This window comes from Salvelinus alpinus, chromosome 28 (assembly GCF_045679555.1).
Source record: "Salvelinus alpinus chromosome 28, SLU_Salpinus.1, whole genome shotgun sequence".
In the NCBI taxonomy this organism is placed as follows: domain Eukaryota; kingdom Metazoa; phylum Chordata; class Actinopteri; order Salmoniformes; family Salmonidae; genus Salvelinus; species Salvelinus alpinus.
Window position 1 is genome coordinate 10,190,367 of NC_092113.1, and position 27,346 is coordinate 10,217,712.

General features: G+C 42.4%; 1 protein-coding gene across 2 annotated transcripts in view; it reads right to left on the minus strand.

The window, feature by feature from the left end:
- Nucleotides 1-21,153, minus strand: part of rer1 (retention in endoplasmic reticulum sorting receptor 1) — a 31,108-nt gene extending 9,955 nt beyond the window's left edge. For both annotated transcript variants that reach the window (XM_071371561.1, XM_071371560.1), the window contains exons 1-6: nucleotides 21,003-21,153; nucleotides 12,659-12,744; nucleotides 12,308-12,412; nucleotides 11,602-11,698; nucleotides 10,438-10,516; nucleotides 6,118-6,253 (exon numbers count right to left, since the gene is read on the minus strand). In XM_071371561.1, the coding sequence (XP_071227662.1) occupies nucleotides 6,118-6,253; nucleotides 10,438-10,516; nucleotides 11,602-11,698; nucleotides 12,308-12,412; nucleotides 12,659-12,739 (498 nt within the window). In that variant the 5' untranslated portion in view covers nucleotides 12,740-12,744; nucleotides 21,003-21,153. The remainder of the gene's footprint in view (nucleotides 1-6,117; nucleotides 6,254-10,437; nucleotides 10,517-11,601; nucleotides 11,699-12,307; nucleotides 12,413-12,658; nucleotides 12,745-21,002) is intronic.
- Between the last annotated feature and the right edge of the window lie 6,193 nt (nucleotides 21,154-27,346).

Sequence of the window (27,346 nt, forward strand, 5' to 3'; positions counted from 1 at the left end):
ACCGCAGGGCTCTCTAGAGGGTGTTGCGGTCTGCCCAATGCATCACTGGGGGCAAGCTACCTGCCCTCCAGGACACCCGACAACACCCGATGTCAAAGGAAGGCCAAAAAGATAATCAAGAACAACCACCACCCGAGCCTATGCCTGTTCACCCCGCTATCGTCCAGAACGCGAGGTCAATACAGGTGCATCAAAGCTGGGACCGAGAGACTGAAAAACAGCTTCTATCTCAAGGCCATCAAACTGTTAAATAGCCATCGCTAGCACATTAGAAGCTGCTGCAGTATATAGAGAGACTTGAAATCACTGGTCACTTTAATGTTTACATATTTTGCATTACTCATATGTATATACTGTATTCTAACCTATTCTACTGTATCTTAGTCTATGCCACTCTGACATCGCTCATCCAAATATTTATATATTCTTAATTCCATTCCTTTATATTGTGTGTATTGTTCAATATTACTGCACTGTTGGAGCTAGAAACACAAGCATGTCGCTACACCCACAATAACATCTGCTAAACACGTTTATGTGACAAATAAAATGCGATTTGATTTGTGTGCGCCATTCAGAGAGTGAATGGGCAAGACAAAATATTTAAGTGCCTTTGAACAGGGTATGGTAGTAGGTGCCAAGCGCATCGGTTTGAGTGTGTTAAGAAATGCAACGCTGCTGAGTTTTTCACACTTAACCGTTTCCCCATGTGTATCATGAATGGTCTGTTAACTCGAAATGACACAACGACAAGGTTCCAGTTTAACAAAGTTTACTCTACTATTTGAACACACTACAAGGTAGCCATTACACTCCAGGCTAGGTCCAACAACGACAAGACTTCCTGCGCATGCGCACTCTTGACTGAGTGATAACCCCGTAATAACAGAAATATAGGGATACTTAAAACATGAACTTAACATGGTCCACCACCCAAAGAACATCCAGCCAACTTGAAACAACTGTGGGAAGCATTGGCGTCAACCTGGGCGGGGGGATGCAACAACATTTTAGGAAGATGTTCTTAAATGTTTTGTACAAAGTGTATACATCCATTGTTTTTGGCAAAATTGCTCAAACTCAGTAAATTTGGTATTTTCATGTAATGTGGTGGCAGCACCATGCCATGGGTATGTTTGTCAAAAGTTGAAGGGAAACACAAATTGTCACATGCGCCGAATACAACTGGTGTAAACTTTACCGTGAAATACTTGCTCAAAAACCCTTCCCAACAACGCAGAGTTTAAAATAAATAAATAAAATAGTGACAAGAGGAATAAAATACAATTCACAAGAATGGAGGAGTACCAGTACCAGATCAATGTGCAGAGGTATGAGGTATTGGAGGTAGATATGTACATGATGGCAAGGTAAAGTGTGCGTATGTAGTATATATGTGAATGTCTGTGGGTTTTGTGTGGGAGTATCAATGTAGTTTGTGTATGTGAGTGTGTGTATATGGTTTGTATATACAAATCAAATCAAATTTTATTAGTCACATACACATGGTTAGCAGATGTTAATGCGAGTGTAGCGAAATGCTTGTGCTTCTAGTTCCGACAATGCAGTAATAACCAACAGTAATCTAACCTAACAATTCCACACTACTACCTTACACACACACACAAGTGTAAGGGATAAAGAATATGTACATAAAGATATATGGATGAGTGGTGGTACAGAACGGCATGGCAGATGCAGTAGATGGTATAGAGTACGGTATATACATATGAGATGAGTACTGTAGGGTATGTAAACATAAAGTGGCATAGTTTAAAGTGGCTAGTGGTACATGTATTGCATAAAGATGGCAAGATGCAGTAGATGATATAGAGTACAGTATATATACATATGAGATGGGTAATGTAGGGTATGTAAACATTGTATTAAGTGGCATTGCTTAAAGTGGCTAGTGGTACATTTTTACATAATTTCCAATTCCCATTTTTAAAGTGGCTGGAGTTGAGTCAGTATGTTGGCAGCGGCCGCTAAATGTTAGTGGTGGCTGTTTAACAGTCTGATGGCCTTGAGATAGAAGCTGTTTTTCAGTCTCTCGGTCCCTGCTTTGATGCACCTGTACTGACCTCGCCTTCTGGATGATAGCGGGGTGAACAGGCAGTGGCTTGGGTGGTTGTTGTCCTTGATGATCTTTATGGCCTTCCTGTGACATCGGGTGGTGTAGGTGTCCTGGAGGGCAGGTAGTTTGCCCCTGGTGATGCGTTCTGCAGACCTCACTACCCTCTGGAGAGCCTTACGGTTGTGGGCGGAGCAGTTGCCGTACCAGGCGGTGATACAGCCCGACAGGATGCTCTCGATTGTGCATCTGTAGAAGTTTGTGAGTGCTTTTGGTGACAAGCCGAATTTCTTCAGCCTCCTGAGGTTGAAGAGGCGCTGCTGCGCCTTCTTCACAACGCTGTCTGTGTGGGTGGACCAGTTCAGTTTGTCCGTGATGTGTACACCGAGGAACTTAAAACTTTCCACCTTCTCCACTACTGACCCGTCGATGTGGATAGGGGGGTGCTCCCTCTGCTGTTTCCTGAAGTCCACAATCATCTCCTTTGTTTTGTTGACGTTGAGTATGAGGTTATTTTCCTGACACCACACTCCGAGGGCCCTCACCTCCTCCCTGTAGGCCGTCTCGTCGTTGTTGGTGATCAAGCCTACCACTGTAGTGTCATCCGCAAACTTGATGATTGAGTTGGAGGCGTGCATGGCCACGCAGTCGTGGGTGAACAGGGAGTACAGGAGAGGGCTCAGAACGCACCCTTGTGGGGCCCCAGTGTTGAGGATCAGCGGGGTGGAGATGTTGTTACCTACCCTCACCACCTGGGGGCGGCCCGTCAGGAAGTCCAGGACCCAGTTGCACAGGGCGGGGTCGAGACCCAGGGTCTCGAGCTTGATGACGAGTTTGGAGGGTACTATGGTGTTAAATGCTGAGCTGTAATCGATGAACAGCATTCTCACATGGGTATTCCTCTTGTCCAGATGGGTTAGGGCAGTGTGCAGTGTGGTTGCGATTGCGTCGTCTGTGGACCTATTGGGTCGGTAAGCAAATTGGAGTGGGTCTAGGGTGTCCGGTAGGGTGGAGGTGATATGGTCCTTGACTAGTCTCTCAAAGCACTTCATGATGACGGAAGTGAGTGCTACGGGGCGGTAGTCGTTTAGCTCAGTTACCTTAGCTTTCTTGGGAACAGGAACAATGGTGGCCCTCTTGAAGCATGTGGGAACAGCAGACTGGGATAAGGATTGATTGAATATGTCCGTAAACACACCAGCCAGCTGGTCTGCGCATGCTCTGAGGACGCGGCTGGGAATGCCGTCTGGGCCTGCAGCCTTGCGAGGGTTAACACGTTTAAATGTTTTACTCACCTCGGCTGCAGTGAAGGAGAGCCCGCAGGTTTTGGTAGGGGGCCGTGTCAGTGGCACTGTATTGTCCTCAAAGCGGGCAAAAAAGTTGTTTAGCCTGTCTGGGAGCAAGACATCCTGGTCCTCGACGGGGCTGGTTTTCTTTTTGTAATCCGTGATTGACTGTAGACCCTGCCACATACCTCTTGTGTCTGAGCTGTTGAATTTCGACTCGATTTTGTCTCTGTACTGAGACTTGGCCTGTTTGATTGCCTTGCGGAGAGAATAGCTACACTGTTTGTATTCGGTCATGCTTCCGGTCACCTTGCCCTGGTTAAAAGCAGTGGTTCGCGCTTTCAGTTTCACGCGAATGCTGCCGTCAATCCACGGTTTCTGGTTTGGGAATGTTTTTATCGTTGCTGTGGGTACGACATCGTCAATGCACTTCCTAATGAACTCGCTCACCGAATCAGCATATTCGTCAATATTGTTGTTGGACGCGATGCGGAACATATTCCAATCTGCGTGATCGAAGCAGTCTTGAAGCGTGGATTCAGATTGGTCGGACCAGCGTTGAACAGACCTGAGCGCGGGAGCTTGTTGTTTGAGTTTCTGTTTGTAGGCTGGAATCAACAAAATGGAGTCGTGGTCAGCTTTTCCGAAAGGGGGGCGGGGGAGGGCCTTATAAGCGTCGCGGAAATTAGTGTAACAATGGTCTAGTGTTTTTCCAGCCCTGGTAGCACAATCGATATGCTGATAGAATTTAGGGAGTTTTGTTTTTAGATTAGCCTTGTTAAAATCCCCAGCTACGATGAATGCAGCCTCAGGGTGTGTGGTTTCCAGTTTACAAAGAGTCAGATAAAGTTCGTTCAGGGCCATCGATGTGTCTGCTTGTGGGGGAATATATACGGCTGTGATTATGATTGAAGAGAATTCCCTTGGTAGATAATGCGGTCGACATTTGATTGTGAGGAGTTCTAGATCAGGTGAACAGAACGACTTGAGTTCTTGTGTGTTGTTATGATGATCACACCACTTCTCGTTAATCATAAGGCATACCCCCCCGCCCCTCTTCTTACCGGAAAGATGTTTGTTTCTGTCGGCGCGATGCATGGAGAAACCAGCTGGCTGCACCGACTCCGTTAGCGTCCCTTGAGTTAGCCATGTTTCCGTGAAGCAGAGCACGTTGCAATCCCTGATGTCTCTCTGGAATGCTACCCGTGCTCGGATTTCATCAACCTTATTGTCAAGAGACTGGACATTGGCGAGTAGTATGCTAGGGAGTGGAGCGCGATGTGCCCGTCTCCGAAGCCTGACCACGAGACCGCCACGTTTTCCCCTTTTTCGGCGTCGCACAGGGTCGCCGGCTGGGATCAGATCCATTGTATTGTGTGGAAGGCAAGACACTGGATCCGTTTCGGGAAAGTCATATTCCTGGTAGGAACGATGATGAGTTGACGTTAATCGTATATTCAGTAGTTCCTCCCGACTGTATGTAATGAAACCTAAGATTACCCGGGGTACCGATGTAAGAAATAACACGTAAAAAAACAAAATACTGCATATTTTCCAAGGGACACGAAGCGAGGCAGCCATCTCTTTCCGGCGCCGGAAGTTCAATCTAGTAAGTGTGCGTAGGGTCAGTGCAAGATAGAGTCAGTGCAGATAGTTTGGGTCCCATTAATTGTCTATTTAGCGGTATTATGGCTGTGGGGGTAGAAGCTGTCTCGGAGCCTGTTCGCCTGAGAGCCCTCTCCAAAGTGTGCACAGTTCCTAAGTAATTTCAATGCAATTTTATGTTTTAAAGAAGAGTCTTCAACTATAAGGTGCTTTTTGAGCTCTCCAAGCTGTGCCGTTGAAGAACTAGAGCAAGCACACTTGTAGATGTTTTGATTGGAACACAACCCTGCATCCCCACTATCACACAATTACTGTTCACGCAATCCAGAAACGGTCCATTATACAGTAAATAGCAATCTAGGTCAGGTGAGCATCATTTGAAAGCTTGTTCTATTGCGAACATGACTAGCTAAGTTACAAAATACGATACTACAGTGTTAGCCGTTCACAATTCAATTCAGAGAAACAGATTGTCATTCTGGTGCGTGTAGAAAGGAGTCATGAGTGCATTCAGGTGCGTGTGCCGCGGCAAATTTTCTTCACAATAGACAAACAGGCTCATTCTGTCCAAAACAACCCAGGGTATGACGCCATGTCACCTTGTAACTGTACAGCCAACATAGGGATCATAAACGTTGGCACTGTATAATGACATGAGTTTTATGCTATGGAAATGTGAAGTGCATATTTGGACTCACGGGTGTTTGGCTTGCTTGTATGACATCAAAGCAGTATTTATTATAATCCTCAACATATCATCTTTCAAAATATAGCCCTCTTAATTTACATAATTTCCCTAAAACATTAGCAAAAGTTGCCCTATTAGCGGAAGGGATGGGGGCAACGTCTTGTCGCACGAGGTGCTCAAGTTCAGAACATCTGTCAGTCAAAACCCATACAGAGCTGTGAAGCGGAGACCCTGAGCTCTGACATCATGTATTTTTCTTCACTTTAAAAAAAAGTGGAGTTGGTTGTGTAGATCGGTAGGAAAAAGAAAGAACTTATTCCCTTTTTAGATAGAATTTTAAGGCAGCAAAATGTGATGACTGTGCAAGGGGTGTGTAGACTTTAACTTGCGACTGTACATCTAGCTATGACGCGTCTGATACGACTATCATGCAGTCAGCAGCAGTGTCACTGGGTTTCCCATACCTTGATCTGCCTCTTCATGGTGATGCAGAAAAGCATGATGAAGTACATTACGAGTATGGGCCAGAACACAGGCACATTGAAGGCTTCGAAGAATGTGCAAATCATGGCAATGACGATGCCTTTCGTTGCCGAATGCCTGCAGACAAAAAAAAGGAACCGACATAAAACATACAATAAGGATGTGTAGTAGTTGGAAAATAATAGTAGCTGTAATTTCACACTCATGGCCATAAACAGTTGTCAAAATAAAAAAACAGGACCCATATTCACAAAGCGTCACAGATGGTCTAGGATCAGGTCCCGTCGATGCATATAGTTATGATCTAAAATGCTAAACTGATCCTAGATCAGCTCTCGTAGTCTGAGACTCTTTGTGAATACGAGCCCAGAAGGATACCACAAAGCTAACCACCAGAGGTTTCTGTTTCCGATCATCATAGGTATGGGCAACAACATATCAGTCAGTGACACCAAGTCAAGGGGTCTGAATACACCTTCGGAAAGTATTCAGACCCCTTCACTTTTCCCACATTGTTACGTTACAGCCTTATTCTAAAATGGTTTCAATTGTTTTTTCCCCCCCTCAACAATCTTCACACAATATCCCATACTGACAAAGCAAAAACAGTTTTTCCCCCCGTTAATTAAAATAAACTGGAATATTACATTTACATAAGTATTCAGACCGTACTCAGTACTTTGTTGAAGCCCCTTTGGCAGCGATTACAGCATTGAGTCTTCTTGGGCATGACGCTACAAGCTTGGCACACCTGTATTTGAGCAGTTTCTCCCATGTTTCTATGCAGATCCTCTCAAGCTCTGTCAGATTGGATGGGGAGTGTTGCTGCACAGTTATTATCAGGTCTCTCCAGAGATGTTCGATCGGGTTCAAATCCGGGCTCAAGGACATTCAGAGACTTGTCCCGAAACCACTGCTGCGTTGTCTTGGCTGTGTGCTTAGAGGTCGTTGTCCTGTTGGAAGGTGAACCAACGCCCCAGTCCGAGGTCCTGAGCACTATGGAGCAGGTTTTCATCAAGGATCTCTCTGTTCTTTGCTCCGTTCATCTTTGCCTCGATCGTGACTAGTCTCCCAGTCCCTGCCGCTGAAACCACCGTGCTTCACTGTAGGGATGGTGCCAGGTTTCCTCCAGACGTGACGCTTGGCATTCAGGCCAAATAGTTCAATCTTGGTTTCATCAGACCAGAGAATCTTGTTTCTCATGGTTTGAGAGTCTTAAGGTTCCTTTTGGCAAACTCCAAGTGGGCTTTCATGTGCCTTTTACTGAGGAGTGACTTCCGTCTGGCCACTCTACCATAAAGGCCTGATTGCTGGAGTGCTGCAGAAATGATTGTCTCTGCAGCACTCCAACAATCAGGCCTTTATGGTAGAGCGGCCAGACGGAAGGCACGACAGCCCGCTTGGAGTTTCTCCCATCTCCACAGAGGAACTCTAGAGCCCTGTCAGTGACCATCGGGTTCTTGGTCACCTCCCTGACCAAGGCCCTTCTCCCCAACTGTTCAGTTTGGCCGGGCGACCAGGTCTATGCCACCCGGCCTAGATCTGATCTTCATCCAAGTCACAACAACAGACAAACACAGTCTGCTTAAACTAATAAACAATTATACATTTTCATGTCTTTATTGAACACACCATTTAGATATTCACAGTGCAGGGTGAAAAAAGTATGTGAACCCTTGGATTTAATAACTGGTTGACCCTCCTTTGGCAGCAATAACCTCAACCAAAAGTTTTCTGTAGTTGCGGATCAGACCTGCACAACGGTCAGGAGAAATTTTTGACTATTCCTCTTTACAAAACCGTTTTAGTTCAGGAATATTCTTGGGATGTCTGATGTGAACTGCTCTCTTGAGGTCATGCCACAGCATCTCAATCGGGTTGAGGTCAGGACTCTGACAGGGTCACTCCAGAAAGAGTATTTTCTTCTGTTGAAGCAATTTTGTTGTTGATTTACTTCTGTGTTTTGGGTCGTTGTCCTGTTGCACCACCCAACTTCTGTTGAGCTTCAATTGGCGGACAGATAGCCTTACATTATCCACCAAAATGTACATCGGCTGGACAGCCACTACTAGAGAGATTAGCAACAGTGCTTAACTTTCTTCATTTATAGACAATTTGTCTTACCGTGGATTGATGAACATCAAGGCTTTTAGAGATACTTTTGTAACCCTTTCCAGTTTTATGCAAGTCAAAAATGAGATCTCTTTTATGAGATCTCTTTTGTTCGAGGCATGGTTCACATCAGGCAATGCTTCTTGTGAATAGCAGACTCAAATGTAGTTTTTTTTATAGGGCAGGACAGCTCTAACCAACATCTCTTCAGGTTAGCAGACCCCAATTAGCTTTTTGGGTTCACATACTTTTTCCAACCTACACTGTCAATGTATAAAAAATGTATTCAATATAGACAAGAAAAATACAACAATGTGTGTGTTATTAGTTTAACTTCTTTGGGATAGGGGGCGGTATTTTGACGTCCGGATGAAAAGCATGCCCAAAGTAAACTGCCTGCTACTCAGGCCCAGAAGCTAGGATATGCATATAATTGGTAGATTTGGATATAAAACTCTCTAAAGTTTCTAAAACTGTTAAAATAATGTCTGTGAGTATAACAGAGCTGAAATGGCAGGCGAACCCCCCCCCCAAAAAAAGAATCCTTCCACTGATTTCAATGGCCGGCACTTTTATAATAGGGCGAAATCGGGCCCGATTGCAGTTCCTAGGGTTTCCACTAGATGTCAACAGTCTTTAGAAGGAGTTTCAGGCTGGTTTTTGGAAAAATGACCCAGAAATTGTAGTTTTTCTAGGTGGCTCCCATTTTGGCTGTAGTGTTTCCAAGCGTGACTGAGAGCGCGTTTTTTGGTATTTTTCTCTGGTAAAGACAATAACGATTCTTTGTCTTAAATTGTATCGTTTATTTGCGTATTAGGGTACCTAAGGATTGATTATAAACATTGATTGACTTGTCTGGATAAGTTTATTGGTAACGTTTGGGATTCATTTTGTATGCATTTTGAAGGAGGGAAACCGAGTGGATTATTGACTGAAGTGCGCCAGCTAAACTGAATTTTTATGGATATAAAGGACATTATCGAACAAAAGGACCATTTGTAATGTAACTGAGATCTTTTGGAGTGCCAACAGAAGAAGATCTTCAAATGGTAAGGCATTTTTTATATCGCTATTTCTGACTTTCGTGTCGCAACTCCCTGGTTGAAAATGATTTGTTATGCATTTGTGTGCTGGGCGCTGTCCTCAGATAATCGCATGGTTTGCTTTCACCGTAAAGCCTTTTTGAAATCTGACACCTTGGCTGGATTAACAACAAGTTAAGCTTTATTTTGATGTATTGCACTTGTGATTTCACGAAAGTTTAATATTTATAGTAATTTAATTTGAATTTGGCGCTCTGCAATTTCACCGGAAATTGTCAAAATGGGACGGTAGCGTCCCACTAATCCGCAAGAAGTTAAGCACACTGTGTCTATTGTTGTGACTTAGATGATCAGATCAAATTTTATGACCAATTTATGCAGAAATCCAGGTAATTCCAAAGTGTTCACATACTTTTTCTTGCCACGGTATGTCAATAAGGTGTTTTATTTTTAATACATTTGAAAAAAAATCTAAAAACCTGCGTTCGCGTTGTCATGATGGGGTGTGTAGATTGCTGATTTTTATTTAATCCATTTTAGAATGAGGCTGTAACGTAACAAAAAGGGGTCTGAATACTTTGAAGGCACTGTATGCTATATCCACATATAGCCTTGATAGTAAGGAGTGTATGTAAAACAAAGCTTTCCAGTAACAGTCCATAGAGCCATCCTAGTGCAGCATCCTTCAGGAAGTATACTTTCACAAGCCAAGACAAGCCAAGAACCTCTTCACATTGGCGGGTGAGCGAGCTACTCTGCAAGGGCAGTGTGCAGGAGCTTATTTTCGGTGAACCAGGCTATAGTTGGACATAGGACACAACACACATACATGGTCGGACAGTATTGTACATGTCACAGTGAATATGCGTGTTCTCACTTTCCATTTCATTGTAATGTATTATAGTGCATTGATTTTGTGCATTATGATGTGTTGCTGACCCCACAAAATGAACTTCCATGCAAATGGTCCAAAAAAAACAACATATCGTAACCATTGGTGAATGATTGATGAAAGAATATTCAAACAGGAGACTGTGGTAGGATATCAGGACAAGGGAGCACAAATGATGCATGCACAAGCCTGTGGCTCAACCCAGTTCAGTGAAAGGCCAGGCTGGGTAGATGACGGTGATTGGGGGCTCTCACCAGAATTTGAATTCGGGCAACCTCCTGATGAACGGGCGGAACTCCTCGTTCTGCTTGGTGGGGAGCGCCGGGCCCTCATCTACAGGTGAGTGGAGGAGGAGCAAGGTTACAAGGATCATTGGTCACGTTCCGAGCCAATCAAATGGACTCAAAACAAGAACAGTGACTACAGATTTAGAAAACTGATCCCAACGGCATCCCAATAAGAATACTGGAGTAAACACCTTGCATTCTGTTTTAAATACCAAAATGTCACTAAAAGGCGTTAAAATAGTATTTACATAGCAACCAAAGAGCTTTCAAAGAGAACCCTTTCTTTGTTACTCTCACCACATTGGAAGCAAAAGAGCTCTCCAATAACTTGTTTCTCTAGTGTACAATGCGTTTCTAAAAACTGGTATGAGATGATTGCCGCCCCCCCCCCCCAATTCAGTCCAAATCCATTCAGTAAAGAAATTCGCACCTTGCAGCAGCAATGTGAGTAATTAACACACATCAAATAGACCCCACTTAACCAGTGCATCCCCCATTTTAAATGAGTAGGCGTGACAAAGGGTTAAATGCAGAAGGCACATTTAAGTTGAATGCATTCTGTTGTACAACTGACTAGATATCCCCCTTTCACTTTCCCAAGGGCAAGGTAAACCAACCAATCGTTATCCACAATACTACTTGTAAGTACACTGAACTGTACTAAACATGCATCTCTTTCTGAATTTTGGGATCTAATTTTGTAGTTTGCCGTTTTCTGAAATGATGGGTAATTTGGTAATTATGTTTTATATAGTCTTTGTCTAGTCATAATGTGGATTAATTATCCAGACTGCAAATAAAAATGTAATTGCATTGAACTAAACCGTATAGTATTGAGTCTTCCCAAACTATAACGTATCATTTTTGAATTGTATACGCCAGTGTATTAAGACGCGTTATCGAGTTGGCTTGAAAGCCAAAGTCAAAGCTTTTTTTTTTTATACTTAAAAAAAAAAACTTGCTCTCTAGCCGCACCATGGAGTCTGAGCAACAAGATATTTTTGATTGTGTCTTAGTGAAGAGTGAGCACTAGAAAACACTCCTAAACATTGTTTTATGGAGGAAAAGTAAACATCTTGAACATGACCGCAACCAAAGGAATGTGGCGTGGTTCAGTGAACTCTAACTTGCCTTCGTCAAGCATTGATGGATCCACTTTTGGTGATAGAAAAGCGATGAACAGGTTAAGATGGTAGATTCCCAGAGCATATGTTACAATATACCAACCCTGGAGGGAGCAGAGAAAACCTCATATTAGTGTTGATTTGAATGTCATGCATTCCCACCTGCAAACTGTAAATAAGCGTAAAAATGTATATTCCGTAATTCAATTTGTAAATGCATCACTGACTGAGGTGAAAATATCTGGAGCAATACTAGTCTAGAAGAAAACAGTACACCTTCACACAGATGCCCACCGAAAATGTCTTAACGGTTAGACTTGGCAATATAACGTTATCATAGTCAAACAGAATTCAAATCTGACAAGCCACTTATAGGCTCTTCCAAACGTGCTCTCTCGCCTGAGGCATGCCCGCATCTTGGCAGATTTGACTTTGACTGTTTATGCCTGTAAGGAGAAAGTTGTCCCACTGTGTATAATGAAGTGTCACATTGCCGAGGCCACCTTTAAGGACGTCAGGTGCGTATTCAGTAGGGTATAATGTTGTGGAACGTTCCGATAGAAATATATTGTGCAGAACAGACGTGCCTTTTGACATGTGGAGGAAGAAATTATGTCAGCTCTGCTCATGGCATTTCTATGTGGAGTGTTCGGTATGTTGCACTCTCCTGAATGCGGCTCAGGATAAGCCCTGAGTGTGGTGTGTGGCTCTACCTGTAATATGTACACTCTGATCATGTAGATGGCCGTTAGAGAAAGAGTGACTCCCCATCGCCCTATGGAGAACGGCGTTGACTTGTCTAGCCATGACTGATAGATCTGGAAAAGACACCAACCAGAGACACAGTGCACAACCATTACCAGGAGAACAACTATAACCATTAGATAAAGCACTGTTTCAACATCGTCTTAACTGAAGTAGAAATTCCAGTCTTTCTATGTGGCACCACCGTGACAGTGGGTCCAATGTTTATCTTCATCAAAACAGTGGTGCAGAGTTCTATTTGGTTTAGCCTATTTCGCTTTCCTCTTGACGAGAACAACTAAAGGCACCGGCAGCAGTACCTGTCCAACCCGTGTGAAGAAGCTGCCGATTGTGGATGGTTTCCCATGGATCGATTCACCAACACTGTCCCCTTCTGACATTATGTCTGTGGAAGGAGAGAAAATGGTTGTTAACAGTTATTCCTTGAACAGACTTCACCATCCAGGGCTCTACAGTGCGACCATTTTACTCACATATGCACCTAAATATTTTGCTGTGCGACCTAGATTTTGTATTTATTTAGGAGCACCAGTGCCCCCCAAAAAATGTTTTGCCCAGATGATAATTGTTGCAATGATTACTTCATTGTACCGCAGCCCGAGTGCCATGGAGAATACACAAGAGCAGATACGCCACCATGCTTGCGCTTTCACTACAAAAAAAAGGCTTCTTAATGAAAAATATTTGAAGTGTGCTCTTCAATTTACACGTACTCCTTGTAAAATAAAATAAGTCAGCGTTGAGCCCTGCTAACTCAGACTTTGTGTTTGAAAGATCTTGCCTGGCGGTGCTTGGTAAAGCTAGTTTAGTTGTTCCATATGCTGCAAGTAAATAATGTGTGGGAAGATGAGACTGGGGATATTATGCCTATAACTCAAAGAAATGTGTCAAATAGTAATGAACACCAATATCATCCTTACATGTAGGCTTCAGCAGTTGTTTAATATATAGCTAGCTAGTTCATTTATTCAGTTGCAGACCTCTTCTACATTACCGGTAATAACATGGCAACAATACACAGAGCGACAACAAAGCTTCATCAACCTAACATCCACATTAGCCCAACCAGCCACCAGATTGCATTTTTATTCCTTTTACGTCGTTTGTCATCTGCGTCCGACTTTAATGTGCCCAGCCGGCTATACACTCGTGTGCCCCAGTGACTGTCTTGTACATAAAAAATGTCCTTCATTCAGGCAGCAACGGCATCGGTTTCCTCCTTAAAAAGGAACGTTTCGGACATTTTTGGCCTAAAAATCATTGTCCAGATCACTTTACAAACATGCAGGAATGTGAAAACTACTTCCAAATGCGTTCTGGAGATCAAAAGCTAGGTATTGTTAGTTACCGGATTTTATCCTTACTGATGCACTTGGGGGTAATCGTGTTTTTTCAAAACTACAACTAAGTTTAGGGAGTGAGGTTGATTTCCTGATCTCTGCTTGTTCCACTCCCGCATGCTGGGAATCGGAAAACGTGGGCGTTCCTAGTTTAACAGCCTTGAGACTGTTCTCCCGAAAATAAACTGGAGAAGAAAGCCTGAACCAGCGGGGCCAAGAGGACAGAGCAAGTGTTTTGCGCCAGCTATTGTTTTTATATCTGCATCATTTCATAACATTAGTGCTGTTGTGTGCATTGCGGTTGTGTAGCATTAGTTCGGCTATCGTTACTAGATCGAGTTCTGCCTGGTTTGTTTATACATTCAGAGCTAGCACATTGACATAGCCTCGTTTCTAAAGTACAACCATTGCAACACTGACTTGAATTGTTTTATATTTGGCTGCTGAATGTGCTCCCACCATAATATCTATAACAGCTATATGAATGAGTCTCTTGTAGCTTGCTATGGTAATCTCCCGACAATCTCCTATTGGCCATATATCACAAACCCCCGAGGTGCCTTATTGCTATTATAAACTGGTTACCAACGTAATTGGAGCAGTAAAAATAAATGTTTGGTCATACCCATGGTATATGGTCTGATACCACGGCTGTCAGCCAATCAGCATTCAGGGCTCGAACCACCCAGTTTATAATTAACGTTAGATCACTTTACCATCGTATTGGCTACATTTACCAGTGCTGTTTACAAATGTTAGAGTACAGACTACCCTAACAACAAATCTGATTATTCCTTTTTTCTTTCAGAAAATATCACATGCCTACCGGGTTTTTTTCTTCCTGGAATGGGTACAACGGAAAAACAACAGACTGGTTTTGCCTGCCTGTGTGGTTGGGAGGAGTCGTGATCTCCTGATGGGAAGTAAAGAGGCTTCGTTGAGGTTGATGATGTGCTGGAGGAATTGTAATAGCGTGCAATAAAATCTGGAAACGGCGTGAATTCTTTGTCTTTATTTGATTGGTTGTAACACTATCAGATCAGTACATCTTGAGTAAAACGAGTAGCCTCAATAAGGAATCACTTAGCTACGTATTTGCTTTAGTTGTACTATAAACCCCCTTTGTTTTGTGTATACACTATTGATTTACCAGAAGTTGGTGGAGATATCAGTATCAGGGTTGGGCAATGTTTTTGTCTGGCCTCATATACATTAAGCATTTATGTCATATAATGCTTTGCTCAACTGTAAGGTTTGTTCAAATTTCTCATGAGATTTTTCCCATCTTGCTATTGTTTGTTCTTGCTCTCTTAAGATTACCTTAGGCCTACCATATTTGTAGGTTATTCAAAAACAACGTAAAACTTTAAGATAGCCTAGAACTCCATTAAATAGATTCATTGTTTGATCATGAAATAGCACAGTGGGAGAAATCATCCACTATTGGATCATCCACTATTATAATTAAATTGACCGGACATTTAGCGCTGCTTTGGTGAAACTTAGCCATGTCTACATTGTGCTCTTGCATTCTGTAAATATAACATATTAATTGAAATGGGCTATAGAAAATCAGAATATAGGCAATTTACTTGGAATGACACCCATGCGCTGTCCTGCTGTGCACTGCCTGACTCCGCTCTTCTCTTTACTGCGTAAGGCCAGTCACGTTGAAATAGGTTAGGTATCGTCTGTCACATCACGATGTCGTCACTAGACGATGACTGTCAATCATCCTTGATAGACGATACTATTGTAATATCGCCCAACCCTAAATCAGGATTGCTCATAATATAGATGTTCAATAATACAGCTCATATTCACACAGCGGATATGCCTAGTACAGCCATTAAAGCTTGTTTGGATTGATTTGTTTATAGAGAATAATATCCACATTTAATTTACAATGACGTGGGCAATGATGTTTTACTTTGAGAACCTTGTCTTGTGCTTCTTAATGACATCCTGTTTTGCTGGCTTTGTTGATTGGGCAATGTTCTTTGGAAGGGCAGGGGTGTTGTATGCTTGTGTTGAATTTAGAGTTGAACAAAATACATTGTCCTGATAAATCGCCACCCATCAACTAACCCTTTCGTTGTCCTCTGGTGTGAAATGCTTGCTACATACACAGACCTTCCGGTATTTGTCCTGTGGTGGTTTTACATCGTATTGTCGTAGAATTATTCTAATCAAAAGGAGAGACTTTTAGATTTCTTCAAAACAATCAAACTTTATTATTTCATTACTGCAGTAATGGAGCTTGTCAACGACCCACACGTAGGTGATTCGTTGAGAGCCCAACCAGCAGGACTAAGGCACAGCATTTTATAGCAAAGTCCATCCTCCTGGATATTCATGACAAATCACAGATGAGAGAATTTATACAAAGGTACATTTTGCGCTCATGCAAAAGAATTCAAGATTTACATGGCACCAAATATCTGTCTCTAGTTAAATTTACTGCTTGCTTATACAGAAATACTAATGCAGCAGACATTAGATCCTTTCTTTAAATAAACTGGAGATTGGGTATCCCTGGCACCGACAGACAGGCACACAGACACTATCCATGGAATGGAATGTTGTCTTATCACCAAGCCATCGTAAATCTACTGTCAATGTTAAATTTTAGAGGCTTCTCTCTCTCTCCACACAGACACATGAGAGTTCTAAGAACTCTATTCTGTTGCCTCTAAGACAAACAGACAGTGTGAGCACTAATATAGGCTTACATTCTAATATAAAAGTAATGTGATTAACATAATGTAGTAATACTACGATAGTATTTCGAGTTTTGAATAGGCGCCAACTAGAGGTCGACCGATTAATCGGAATGGCCGATTAATTAGGGCCGATTTCAAGTTTTCATAACAATCTGAAAGCGGTATTTTTGGACACCGATTTTTTAGCAATTTTTTTTTACTACACCTTTATTTAATCTTTATTTAACTAGGCAAGTCAGTTAAGAACACATTCTTATTTTCAATGACGGCCTAGGAACGGTGGGTTAACTGCCTCGTTCAGGGGCAGAACGACAGATTTTCACCGTGTCAGCTCGGGGGATTCAATCTTGCAACCTTTCAGTTACTAGTCCAACGCTCTAACCACCTGCCTCTCACATTGCACTCCACGAGGAGACTGCCTGTTACGCGAATGCAGTAAGCCAAGGTAAGTTGCTAGCTAGCATTAAACTTATCTTATAAAAAACAAACAATCAATCAATCAATCAATCATAATCACTAGTTAACTACACATGGTTGATGATATTACTAGTTTATCTAGCGTGTCCTGCGTTGCATATAATCGATGCGGTGCGTATCGTTGCTCCAATGTGTACCTAACCATGAACATCAATGCCTTTCTTAAAATCAATACACAGAAGTATATATTTCTAAACCTGCATATTTTGCTAAAAGAAATCCAGGTTAGCAGGCAATATTAACCAGGTGAAATTGTGTCACTTCTCTTGCGTTCATTGCACGCAGAGTCAGTGTATATGCAACAGTTTGGGCCGCCTAATTTGCCAGAATTTTACGTAATTATGACATAACATTGAAGGTTGTGCAATGTAACAGGAATATTTAGACTAATTGATGCCACCCCTTAGATAAAATACGTAACGGTTCCGTATTTCACTGAAAGAATAAACGTCTTGTTTTCGAGATGATAGTTTCCGGATTCGACCATATTAATGACCTAAGGCTCGTATTTCTGTGTGTTATTATGTTATAACTAAGTCTATGATTTGATAGAGCAGTCTGACTGAGCGGTGGTAGGCAGCAGCAGGCTCGTAAGCATTCATTCAAACAGCACTTTCATGCGTTTTGCCAGCAGCTCTTCGTTGCGCGTCAAGCATTGTGCTGTTTATGACTTCAAGCCTATCAACTCCCGAGACTAGGCTCGTGTAACCGACGTGAAATGGCTAGCTAGTTAGCGGGGTGCTCGCTAATAGCGTTTCAAACGTCACTCGCTCTGAGACTTGCAGTGGTTGTTCCCGCTGCTTCGAGTGTGGCTGTTGTCGTTGTGTTCCTGGTTCGAGCCCAGGGAGGAGCGAGGAGAGGGACGGAAGCTATACTGTTACACTGGCAATACTAAAGTGCCTATAAGAACATCCAATAGTCAAAGGTATATGAAATACAAATCGTATAGAGAGAAATATTCCTATAATAACTACAACCTAAAACTTCTTACCTGGGAATATTGAAGACTCATGTTAAAAGGAACCACCAGCCTTCATATGTTCTCATGTTCTGAGCAAGGAACTTAAACGTTAGCTTTCTTACATGGCACATATTGCACTTTTACTTTATTCTCTAACACTTTGTTTTTGCATTATTTAAACCAAATTGATCGGCCATTCCGATTAATCAGTCGACCTCTACTGACAAGTATTTCACATAACCATGCCAATCTAGCGAAGACGCGCCTCCCTGTAGCTTGGCTCGGAGGCGGACAGCATCATGGAAGCTGTAGTAATCTGATTCTAACAAATTACATCCTGGTTCAATTAAAGGCTATTTTGCTCTTATTCCCCCGGGAAATTTGGATAACTAGAGCCACTGACAACTTGCTGTGGAGTTGTTAAAACAAACTGGAACATTCCTTTAACTTGATTTAATGGCCCGCCAGCAGAGATTTTGTAACTAACAGAAGATGGTTTCCAATTGGAGCAAATTAAGCAATCAGTGGGCAGAAGAAGCGAGGAGGTGGGCAGAGTCAAGCACGAGCTAGCAAGATCCTATTGGCGCATTCTAGCATATTTTTGCACATTTTCTTTAGGGAACGCCTACTGTGCAATACCTCAATTCACCCTTGCACTCCTCTGGCAAAGGGTAAAGTGTACAAAACTTTGTCCACTCTGTTCGTAACAGATTCTAGTTTTGTAACAGAAAACGTCAGCCAAAATGAATCTTGCTTCATCTTCTCAGACTGCCAGCCACTGTGCTTCCTCTCATCACCATATTTGGTAGTGGGTGGAAATGCCAACCGGATGCTTCAGATTTATACATCCAATGTTCTTCACATTGTTCTCTGCCGCCAACCTAAAAAAAAAAACGAGGAAAATATGTGTACCGTCACAGAGTTTCTCAACCCAGAGGTCCAACATCGCGAGACTTCCAGCAATGCTTGCTAAACTGACGAGGCGGGGATTTGAGAAGTCAATGAGACAAGTGAAAAATCCTTCCTTAGTTAATTTTATCCAAATCTAAAAAGCACAACTAGATTTTAGCCAATGTCTTAAGTAGTTGAGCATGTTATTACCAACAAGTTCTCACAGTCTCACTGCAGAATTAGACGTTCATGAACGAACAACCTTATGATCCAGAGTGCAATGAAAAACCAGTGTCCATGACTCCAACTTCATGAAGGTGACAAACTGACATGTTTTCATTTTCCTCAAAATGTGTGGTGATCAGGAATTTCTATTTCTAGAAGCAGTTTATGCCCATCTAGGGCAAGTGAACTGAGCAGTCGCACAAGTTGAACCTGCTCTGAGGTTTCCACATTGGGAAGGTGCTAAAAAAATGTATGGCAGTAGTTACAGATCTGTCACTCATTGAAAGCAAGTCTAAGAAGCCATAGATCTGTCTTATGTACACTATTTTTATGCTTCCCGTTCTTAAGTTTAGTTGTGTCTTTTACTTTCAGTTTTGTACACTAGCTTCAAACAGCTGTAAATACAATATTTTTGGTTATGGAAAATATATTTCACAGCGGTTTAGATGGTACAATGATTCTCTACACTATACATGCTTGTTGTCACAAACTGAAATTACATTTACATTTAAGAAATTAGGCGAACTATTAGAACTTTAGTAACCAGGAAATGGCGGAGCGATTTCTGCATTGTGAAGCTTTAACGTCAATCCCTGCCACTCTAGCATGGTGGTGGAAAATGGTGTTTTATTAAAACGGTACACATATGTCCCTGTTTTTTTAAAACCGAGTTCAGGAGGAAACTGATGCCTTTGCAGCCTGAATTAAGGATGTTTATGTACGAGCCGGTCACTGGGCGACAGACACGTTGTATAACCAGCTGGACGCAGATGACAAACGTAATAATAGTGTCCGCGGTCGGTTGGGCTACATCAACATACTGTAGGCTAATTCAGTGTTTCCCAACCCTGGTCCTCGAGTACCTAACATAAAATGTTTATTTTAACCCTGGATACCTGATTCAACTAATCACCAAGACCTCAATGAGTTGAATGTTGGGTTTTTGTCAAGGGCTACAACAAAACTGTGTACTGTTTGGGGTACTCGGGGACCAGGGTTGGGAAAAACTGGGCTAATTGACCTAGCTAGCTACCACTATTCCAACACTTCCCACCCAAAATCGATAGAAAAGTTTCATTTTCCAGTTCATGTCAAATGGCATTTGTTGTTGATTGGCTATCAAACGGCTATCCAATTATTGTGAGACTAAGTTAACGTTGGCTGATATGACCATATACTTGATAAATAGCTGACAGATCGAAGACAGAGACGGTCTTTTCCATTATGGATAACGTTAGCTATTATTTGCTCTCCAACGCTGAATCGTGTAATGGTAGGCTAGCTAATAGCAAGCGAGCTAGCCAATGCAGTAGATAGCTAGCCAGCCATCTAGCTAACAACCCATTTATAGTGTGGGATTGGAAATCCAGCTACAGTAAAGTTATATGTTTAGCATTGAAGTGTGATTATTCATAACGCAATTTTGAATACCTAGCTAAAATATCAGGTCATTGTTGTGGTTAGTTACTATTAGCTATTATTTTCGTATTCAATGTTATGTTTCTGTTTTGCAAGCTGGGTGAGTGTTGCTAGCAAATTAGCTAGCTTTACAAAAAAAATATCTAGCGAATTAGTGATGTCCTTCCCTAAACAACCCATTTCTGGTTTGTGTAGTTTTCAAGCAACCATCTTTCATTAGCAGTGTGTGGTAAAACACTTATGGTTTCACTCTACTTCCCATAAGGTGCAGCGGGAATCAAACAGTTACTTGTTAACCCCTGCTACCAGAAAGATGGAAAGTGTAGTCCTTCGTGTCAATCTTGTCGTTTTGAAGGCTACAAATCAGTTGGAAGTTGAACTACAACCACCAGCTGTAACTTCGTGAATTTGACAACTCACTTCCGGTTAGAAACCGAGCTCTTTCTCGCTAGCTAGCATAGGCATATAGCCTCTCGTTACCATATTTAGAGATTCATTAAATTGAAATATTATTTCGATATTGGTCCCCTAGATTCCACTTAAACTCGAGAACATATGTTCACATTCCTACTGATAGACAAAATACTGCAAGACAGGTTTTTCTTACCTGATTCTGCCGCTGTGTCACTACCTAACTACCTCTCGTGCTGGGCCGGCTAATGACGTATGAACACGTCAGTACTTCCGCGAGGACTCGCTCGAAAGTACGACAGGCAAGATTAGAAGAGTTTCGAAAACGCTGGGCCAATGTGATAGATTCCATAGAAATTGAATCTATGGATTAATGGATTATATTTCTATGGTAGTTACACTGGGGTTTTAGGGGCACTTCATTGAAAAGACAATGGCAAAATATTAACTACAATTATATATGACACAATAATAATTTCACTTTTTTTCCAGTCACACCTTTACTTTCAACTCACGTGCTGTTTTATGTCTGTAGCCTAAAATAATGCTCCAAATTAAATAGCCTACTTATTAAGACTCTCTAGAAATAAGTGCCTTCAGAAAGTATTCACACCCCTTGACTTTTTCCACATTTTGTTGTGTTACATCTTGAATTTAAAATTGATTAATTCGAGATATTGTGTCACCTGCTTACACACATACCCCATAATGTCAAAGTGGAATTATGATTTTTTAAATGTTTAAACATTAATAAAAAATGTAAAACTGAAATGTATTGAGTCAAACCTTTTGTTACGGCAAGCCTAAACAAATTCAGGAGAAAAACTTTACTTAACAAGACTGGACTCTCTATGTGTGCAATAATAGTGTTTAACATGATTTTTCAATGACAACCTCATCTATGTACTCCACACATACAATTATATGTAAGATCCTTCAGTCGAGCAGTGAATTTCAAAACAGATTCAACCACAAAGACCAGGGAAAGTTTTCCAATGCCTCGTAAAGAAGGGCAGATGTGGTAGATGTGTAAAAAAAACAGACATTGAGTATCCCTTTGAGCATGGTGAAGTTATTAATTACACTTTGGATGGTGTATCAATACACCCAGTCACTACAAAGATACAGGCGTCCTTCCTAACTCAGTTGCCGGAGAGGAAAGAAACCACTCAGAGATTTCACTGTGAGGCCAACGGTGACTTTAAAACAGTTACAGCGTTTAATGACTGTGATAGGAGAAAACAGCATTGTAGTTATTCCACAATACTAACCTAATTGACAGAGGGAAATTAAGGAAGTCTGTACAGAATAAAAATATTCCAAAACATGCATCCTGTTTCAAATCAAATTAAATGAAATTGTATTAGTCACATGCGCCGAATACAGCAGGTATTAATACCTTACAGTGAAATGCTTACTTATGAAACCCTAACCAAAAATGTAGTTAAAAAAATAAATAAGAGTAAGAATAAGAAATCAAAGTAATAAAGTAATAAAAGAGCAGCAGTAAAATAACAATAGCGAGACTATACACAGGGGGGGTACCGGTACAGAGTCAATGTGCGGGGGCACCGGTTAGTTGAGGTAACTTTCTCATGGCTTCTGGAGGGAAATGCTGTAGGAATGCTCAACCAACTGGTGTCGCTCATTCAGCCAACAGAAACTTTCAACCGGTTTTCCCCATTAAGTAGCGAGTCGGAGTCTAAGGCCGAGTCTTCTCTTGTCTCTACTCCTCCCGTTACGGGGTCAGAGACGCCGAAGCTTCCCACCATTAGCTCTGACAAATTGAAAACCCTAGTCATTGGCGACTCCATTACCCGCAGTATTAGACTTAAAACGAATCACCCAGCGATCATACACTGTTTACCAGGGGGCAGGGCTACCGACGTTAAGGCTAATCTGAAGATGGTGCTGGCTAAAGCTAAAACTGGCGAGTGTAGAGAGTATAGAGATATTGTTATCCACGTCGGCACCAACGATGTTAGGATGAAACAGTCAGAGGTCACCAAGCGCAACATAGCTTCAGCGTGTAAATCAGCTAGAAAGATGTCGGCATCGAGTAATTGTCTCTGGCCCCCTCCCAGTTAGGGGGAGTGATGAGCTCTACAGCAGAGTCTCACAACTCAATCGCTGGTTGAAAACTGTTTTCTGCCCCTCCCAAAAGATAGAATTTGTAGATAATTGGCCCTCTTTCTGGGACTCACCCACAAACAGGACCAAGCCTGACCTGCTGAGGAGTGACGGACTCCATCCTAGCTGGAGGGGTGCTCTCATCTTATCTACCAACATAGACAGGGCTCTAACTCCTCTAGCTCCACAATGAAATAGGGTGCAGGCCAGGCAGCAGGCTGTTAGCCAACCTGCCAGCTTAGTGGAGTCTGCCACTAGCATAGTCAGTGTAGTCAGCTCAGCTATCCCCATTGAGACTGTGTCTGTGCCTCGACCTAGGTTGGGCAAAACTAAACATGGCGGTGTTCGCCTTAGCAATCTCACTAGGATAAAGACCTCCTCCATTCCTGCCATTATTGAAAGAGATCGTGATACCTCACATCTCAAAATAGGGCTACTTAATGTTAGATCCCTCACTTCAAAGGCAGTTATAGTCAATGAACTAATCACTGATCATAATCTTGATGTGATTGGCCTGACTGAAACATGGCTTAAGCCTGATGAATTTACTGTGTTAAATGAGGCCTCACCTCCTGGTTACACTAGTGACCATATACCGCAAAGGCGGAGGTGTTGCTAACATTTACGATAGCAAATTTCAATTTATAAAAAAAAAAGAAAATGACGTTTTCGTCTTTTGAGCTTCTAGTCATGAAATCTATGTAGCCTACTCAATCACTTTTTATAGCTACTACTTACAGGCCTCCTGGGCCATATACAGCGTTCCTCACTGAGTTCCCTGAATTCCTATCGGACCTTGTAGTCATAGCAGATAATATTCAAATTTTTGGTGATTTTAATATTCATATGGAAAAGTCCACAGACCCACTCCAAAAGGCTTTTGGAGCCATCATCGACTCAGTGGGTTTTGTCCAACATGTCTCTGGACCTACTCACTGCCACAGTCATACTCTGGACCTAGTTTTGTCCCATGGAATAAATGTTGTAGATCTTTTCCTGATAATCCTGGACTATCGGACCACCATTTTATTACGTTTGCAATCGCAACAAATAATCTGCTCAGACCCCAACCAAGGAGCATCAAAAGTCGTGCTATAAATTCTCAGACAACACAAAGATTCCTTGATGCCCTTCCAGACTCCTTCTGCCTACCCTAGGACGTCAGAGGACAAAAATCAGTTAACCACCTAACTGAGGAACTCAATTTAACCTTGCGCAATACCCTAGATGCAGTTGCACCCCTAAAAACTAAAAACATTTGTCATAAGAAACTAGCTCCCTGGTATACGGAAAATACCCGAGCTCTGAAGCAAGCTTCCAGAAAATTGGAACGGAAATGGCGCCACACCAAACTGGAAGTCTTCCGACAAGCTTGGAAAGACAGTACCGTGCAGTATCGAAGAGCCCTCACTGCTGCTCGATCATCCTACTTTTCCAACTTAATTGAGGAAAATAAGAACAATCCAAAATTTATTTTTGATACTGTTGCAAAGCTAACTAAAAAGCAGCATTCCCCAAGTGAGGATGGCTTTCACTTCAGCAGTAATAAATTCATGAACTTCTTTGAGGAAAAGATCATGATCATTAGAAAGCAAATTACGGACTCCTCTTTAAATCTGCGTATTCCTCCAAAGCTTAGCTGTGCTGAGTCTGCACAACTCTGCCAGGACCTAGGATCAAGAGAGACACTTAAGTGTTTTAGTATTATATCTCTTGACACAATGATGAAAATAATCATGGCCTCTAAACCTTCAAGCTGCATACTGGATCCTATTCCAACTAAACTACTGAAAGAGTTGCTTCATGTGCTTGGCCCTCCTATGTTGAACATAATAAACGGCTCTCTATCCACCGGATGTGTACCAAACTCACTAAAAGTGGCAGTAATAAAGCCTCTCTTGAAAAAGCCAAACCTTGACCCAGAAAATATAAAAAACTATCGGCCTATATCGAATCTTCCATTCCTCTCAAAGATTTTAGAAAAAGCTGTTGCGCAGCAACTCACTGCCTTCCTGAAGACAAACAATGTATACGAAATGCTTCAGTCTGGTTTTAGACCCCATCATAGCACTGAGACTGCACTTGTGAAGGTGGTAAATGACCTTTTAATGGCGTCAGACCGAGGCTCTGCATCTGTCCTCGTGCTACTAGACCTTAGTGCTGCCTTTGATACCATCGATCACCACATTCTTTTGGAGAGACTGGAAACCCAAATTGGTCTACACGGACAAGTTCTGGCCTGGTTTAGATCTTATCTGTCAGAAAGATATCAGTTTGTCTCTGTGAATGGTTTGTCCTCTGACAAATCAACTGTACATTTCGGTGTTCCTCAAGGTTCCGTTTTAGGACCACTATTGTTTTCACTATATATTTTACCTCTTGGGGATGTCATTCGAAAACATAATGTTAACTTTCACTGCTATGTGGATGACACACAGCTGTACATTTCAATGAAACATGGTGAAGCCCCAAAATTGCTCTCGCTAGAAGCCTGTGTTTCAGACATGAGGAAGTGGATGGCTGAAAACTTTCTACTTTTAAACTCGGACAAAACAGAGATGCTTGTTCTAGGTCCCAAGAAACAAAGAGATATTCTGTTAAATCTGACAATTAATCTTGATGGTTGTAAAGTTGTCTCAAATAAAACTGTGAAGGACCTCGGCGTTACTCTGGACCCTGATCTCTCTTTTGACGAACATATCAAGACTGTTTCAAGGACAGCTTTTTTCCATCTACGTAACATTGCAAAAATCAGAAATGTTCTGTCCAAAAATGATGCAGAAAAATTAATTCATGCTTTTGTTACATCCAGGTTAGACTACTGCAATGCTCTACTTTCCGGCTACCCGGATAAAGCACTAAATAAACTTCAGTTAGTGCTAAATACGGCTGCTAGAATCCTGACTAGAACCAAGAAATTTGATCATAATACTCCAGTGCTAGCTTCCCTACACTGGCTTCCTGTTAAGGCAAGGGCTGATTTCAAGGTTTTACTGTTAACCTATAAAGCGTTACATGGGCTTGCTCCTACCTATCTTTCCGAGTTGGCCCTGCCGTACATACCTACACGTACGCTACGGTCACAAGACGCAGGCCTCCTAATTGTCCCTAGAATTTCTAAGCAAACAGCTGGAGGCAGGGCTTTCTCCTATAGATCTCCATTTTTATGGAATGGTCTGCCTACCCATGTGAGAGACGCAGACTCGGTCTCAACCTTTAAGTCTTTACTGAAGACTTATCTCTTCAGTAGGTCATATGATTGAGTGTAGTCTGGCCCAGGAGTGTGAAGGTGAACGGAAAGGCTCTGGAGCAAAGAACCGCCCTTGCTGTCTCTGCCTGGCCGGTTCCCCTCTCGCCACTGGGATTCTCTGCCTCTAACCCTATTACAGGGGCTGAGTCACTGGCTTACTGGTGCTCTTTCATGCCGTCCCTAGGAGGGGTGCGTCACTTGAGTGGGTTGAGTTACTGACGTGATCTTCCTGTCTGGGTTGGCGCCCCCCCTTGGTTTGTGCTGTGGTGGAGATCTTTGTGGGCTATACTCGGCCTTGTCTCAGGATTGTAAGTTGGTGGTTGAAGATATCCCTCTAGTGGTGCGGGGGCTGTGCTTTGGCAAAGTGGGTGGGGTTATATCCTTCCTGTTTGGCCCTGTCCGGGGGTATCATTGGATGGGGCCACAGTGTCTCCTGACCCCTCCTGTCTCAGCCTCCAGTATTTATGCTGCAGTAGTTTATGTATCGGGGGGCTAGAGTCAGTTGGTTATATCTGGAGTACTTCTCCTGTCTTATCCGGTGTCCTGTGTGAATTTAAGTATGCTCTCTCTAATTCTCTCCTTCTCTCTTTCTTTCTTTCTCTCGGAGGACCTGAGCCCTAGGACCATGCGTCAGGAATACCGGGCATGATGACTCCTTGCTGTCCCCAGTCCACCTGGCCTTGCTGCTGTTCCAGTTTCAACTGTTCTGCCTGCGGCTATGGAACCCTGACCTGTCCACCGGACGTGCTACCTGTCCCAGACCTGCTGTTTTCAACTCTCTAGAGACCGCAGGAGCGGTAGAGATACTCTTGATGATCGGCTATGAAAAGCCAACTGACATTTACTCCTGATTATTATTTGACCATGCTGGTCATTTATGAACATTTGAACATCTTGGCCATGTTCTGTTATAATCTCCACCCGGCACAGCCAGAAGAGGACTGGCCACCCCTCATAGCCTGTTTCCTCTCTAGGTTTCTTCCTAGGTTTTGGCCTTTCTAGGGAGTTTTTCCTAGCCACCGTGCTTCTACACCTGCATTGCTTGCTGTTTGGGGTTTTAGGCTGGGTTTCTGTACAGCACTTCGAGATATTAGCTGATGTACGAAGGGCTATATAAAATAAACTTGATTTGATTTGATTTGATATGTACATGTAGGTGG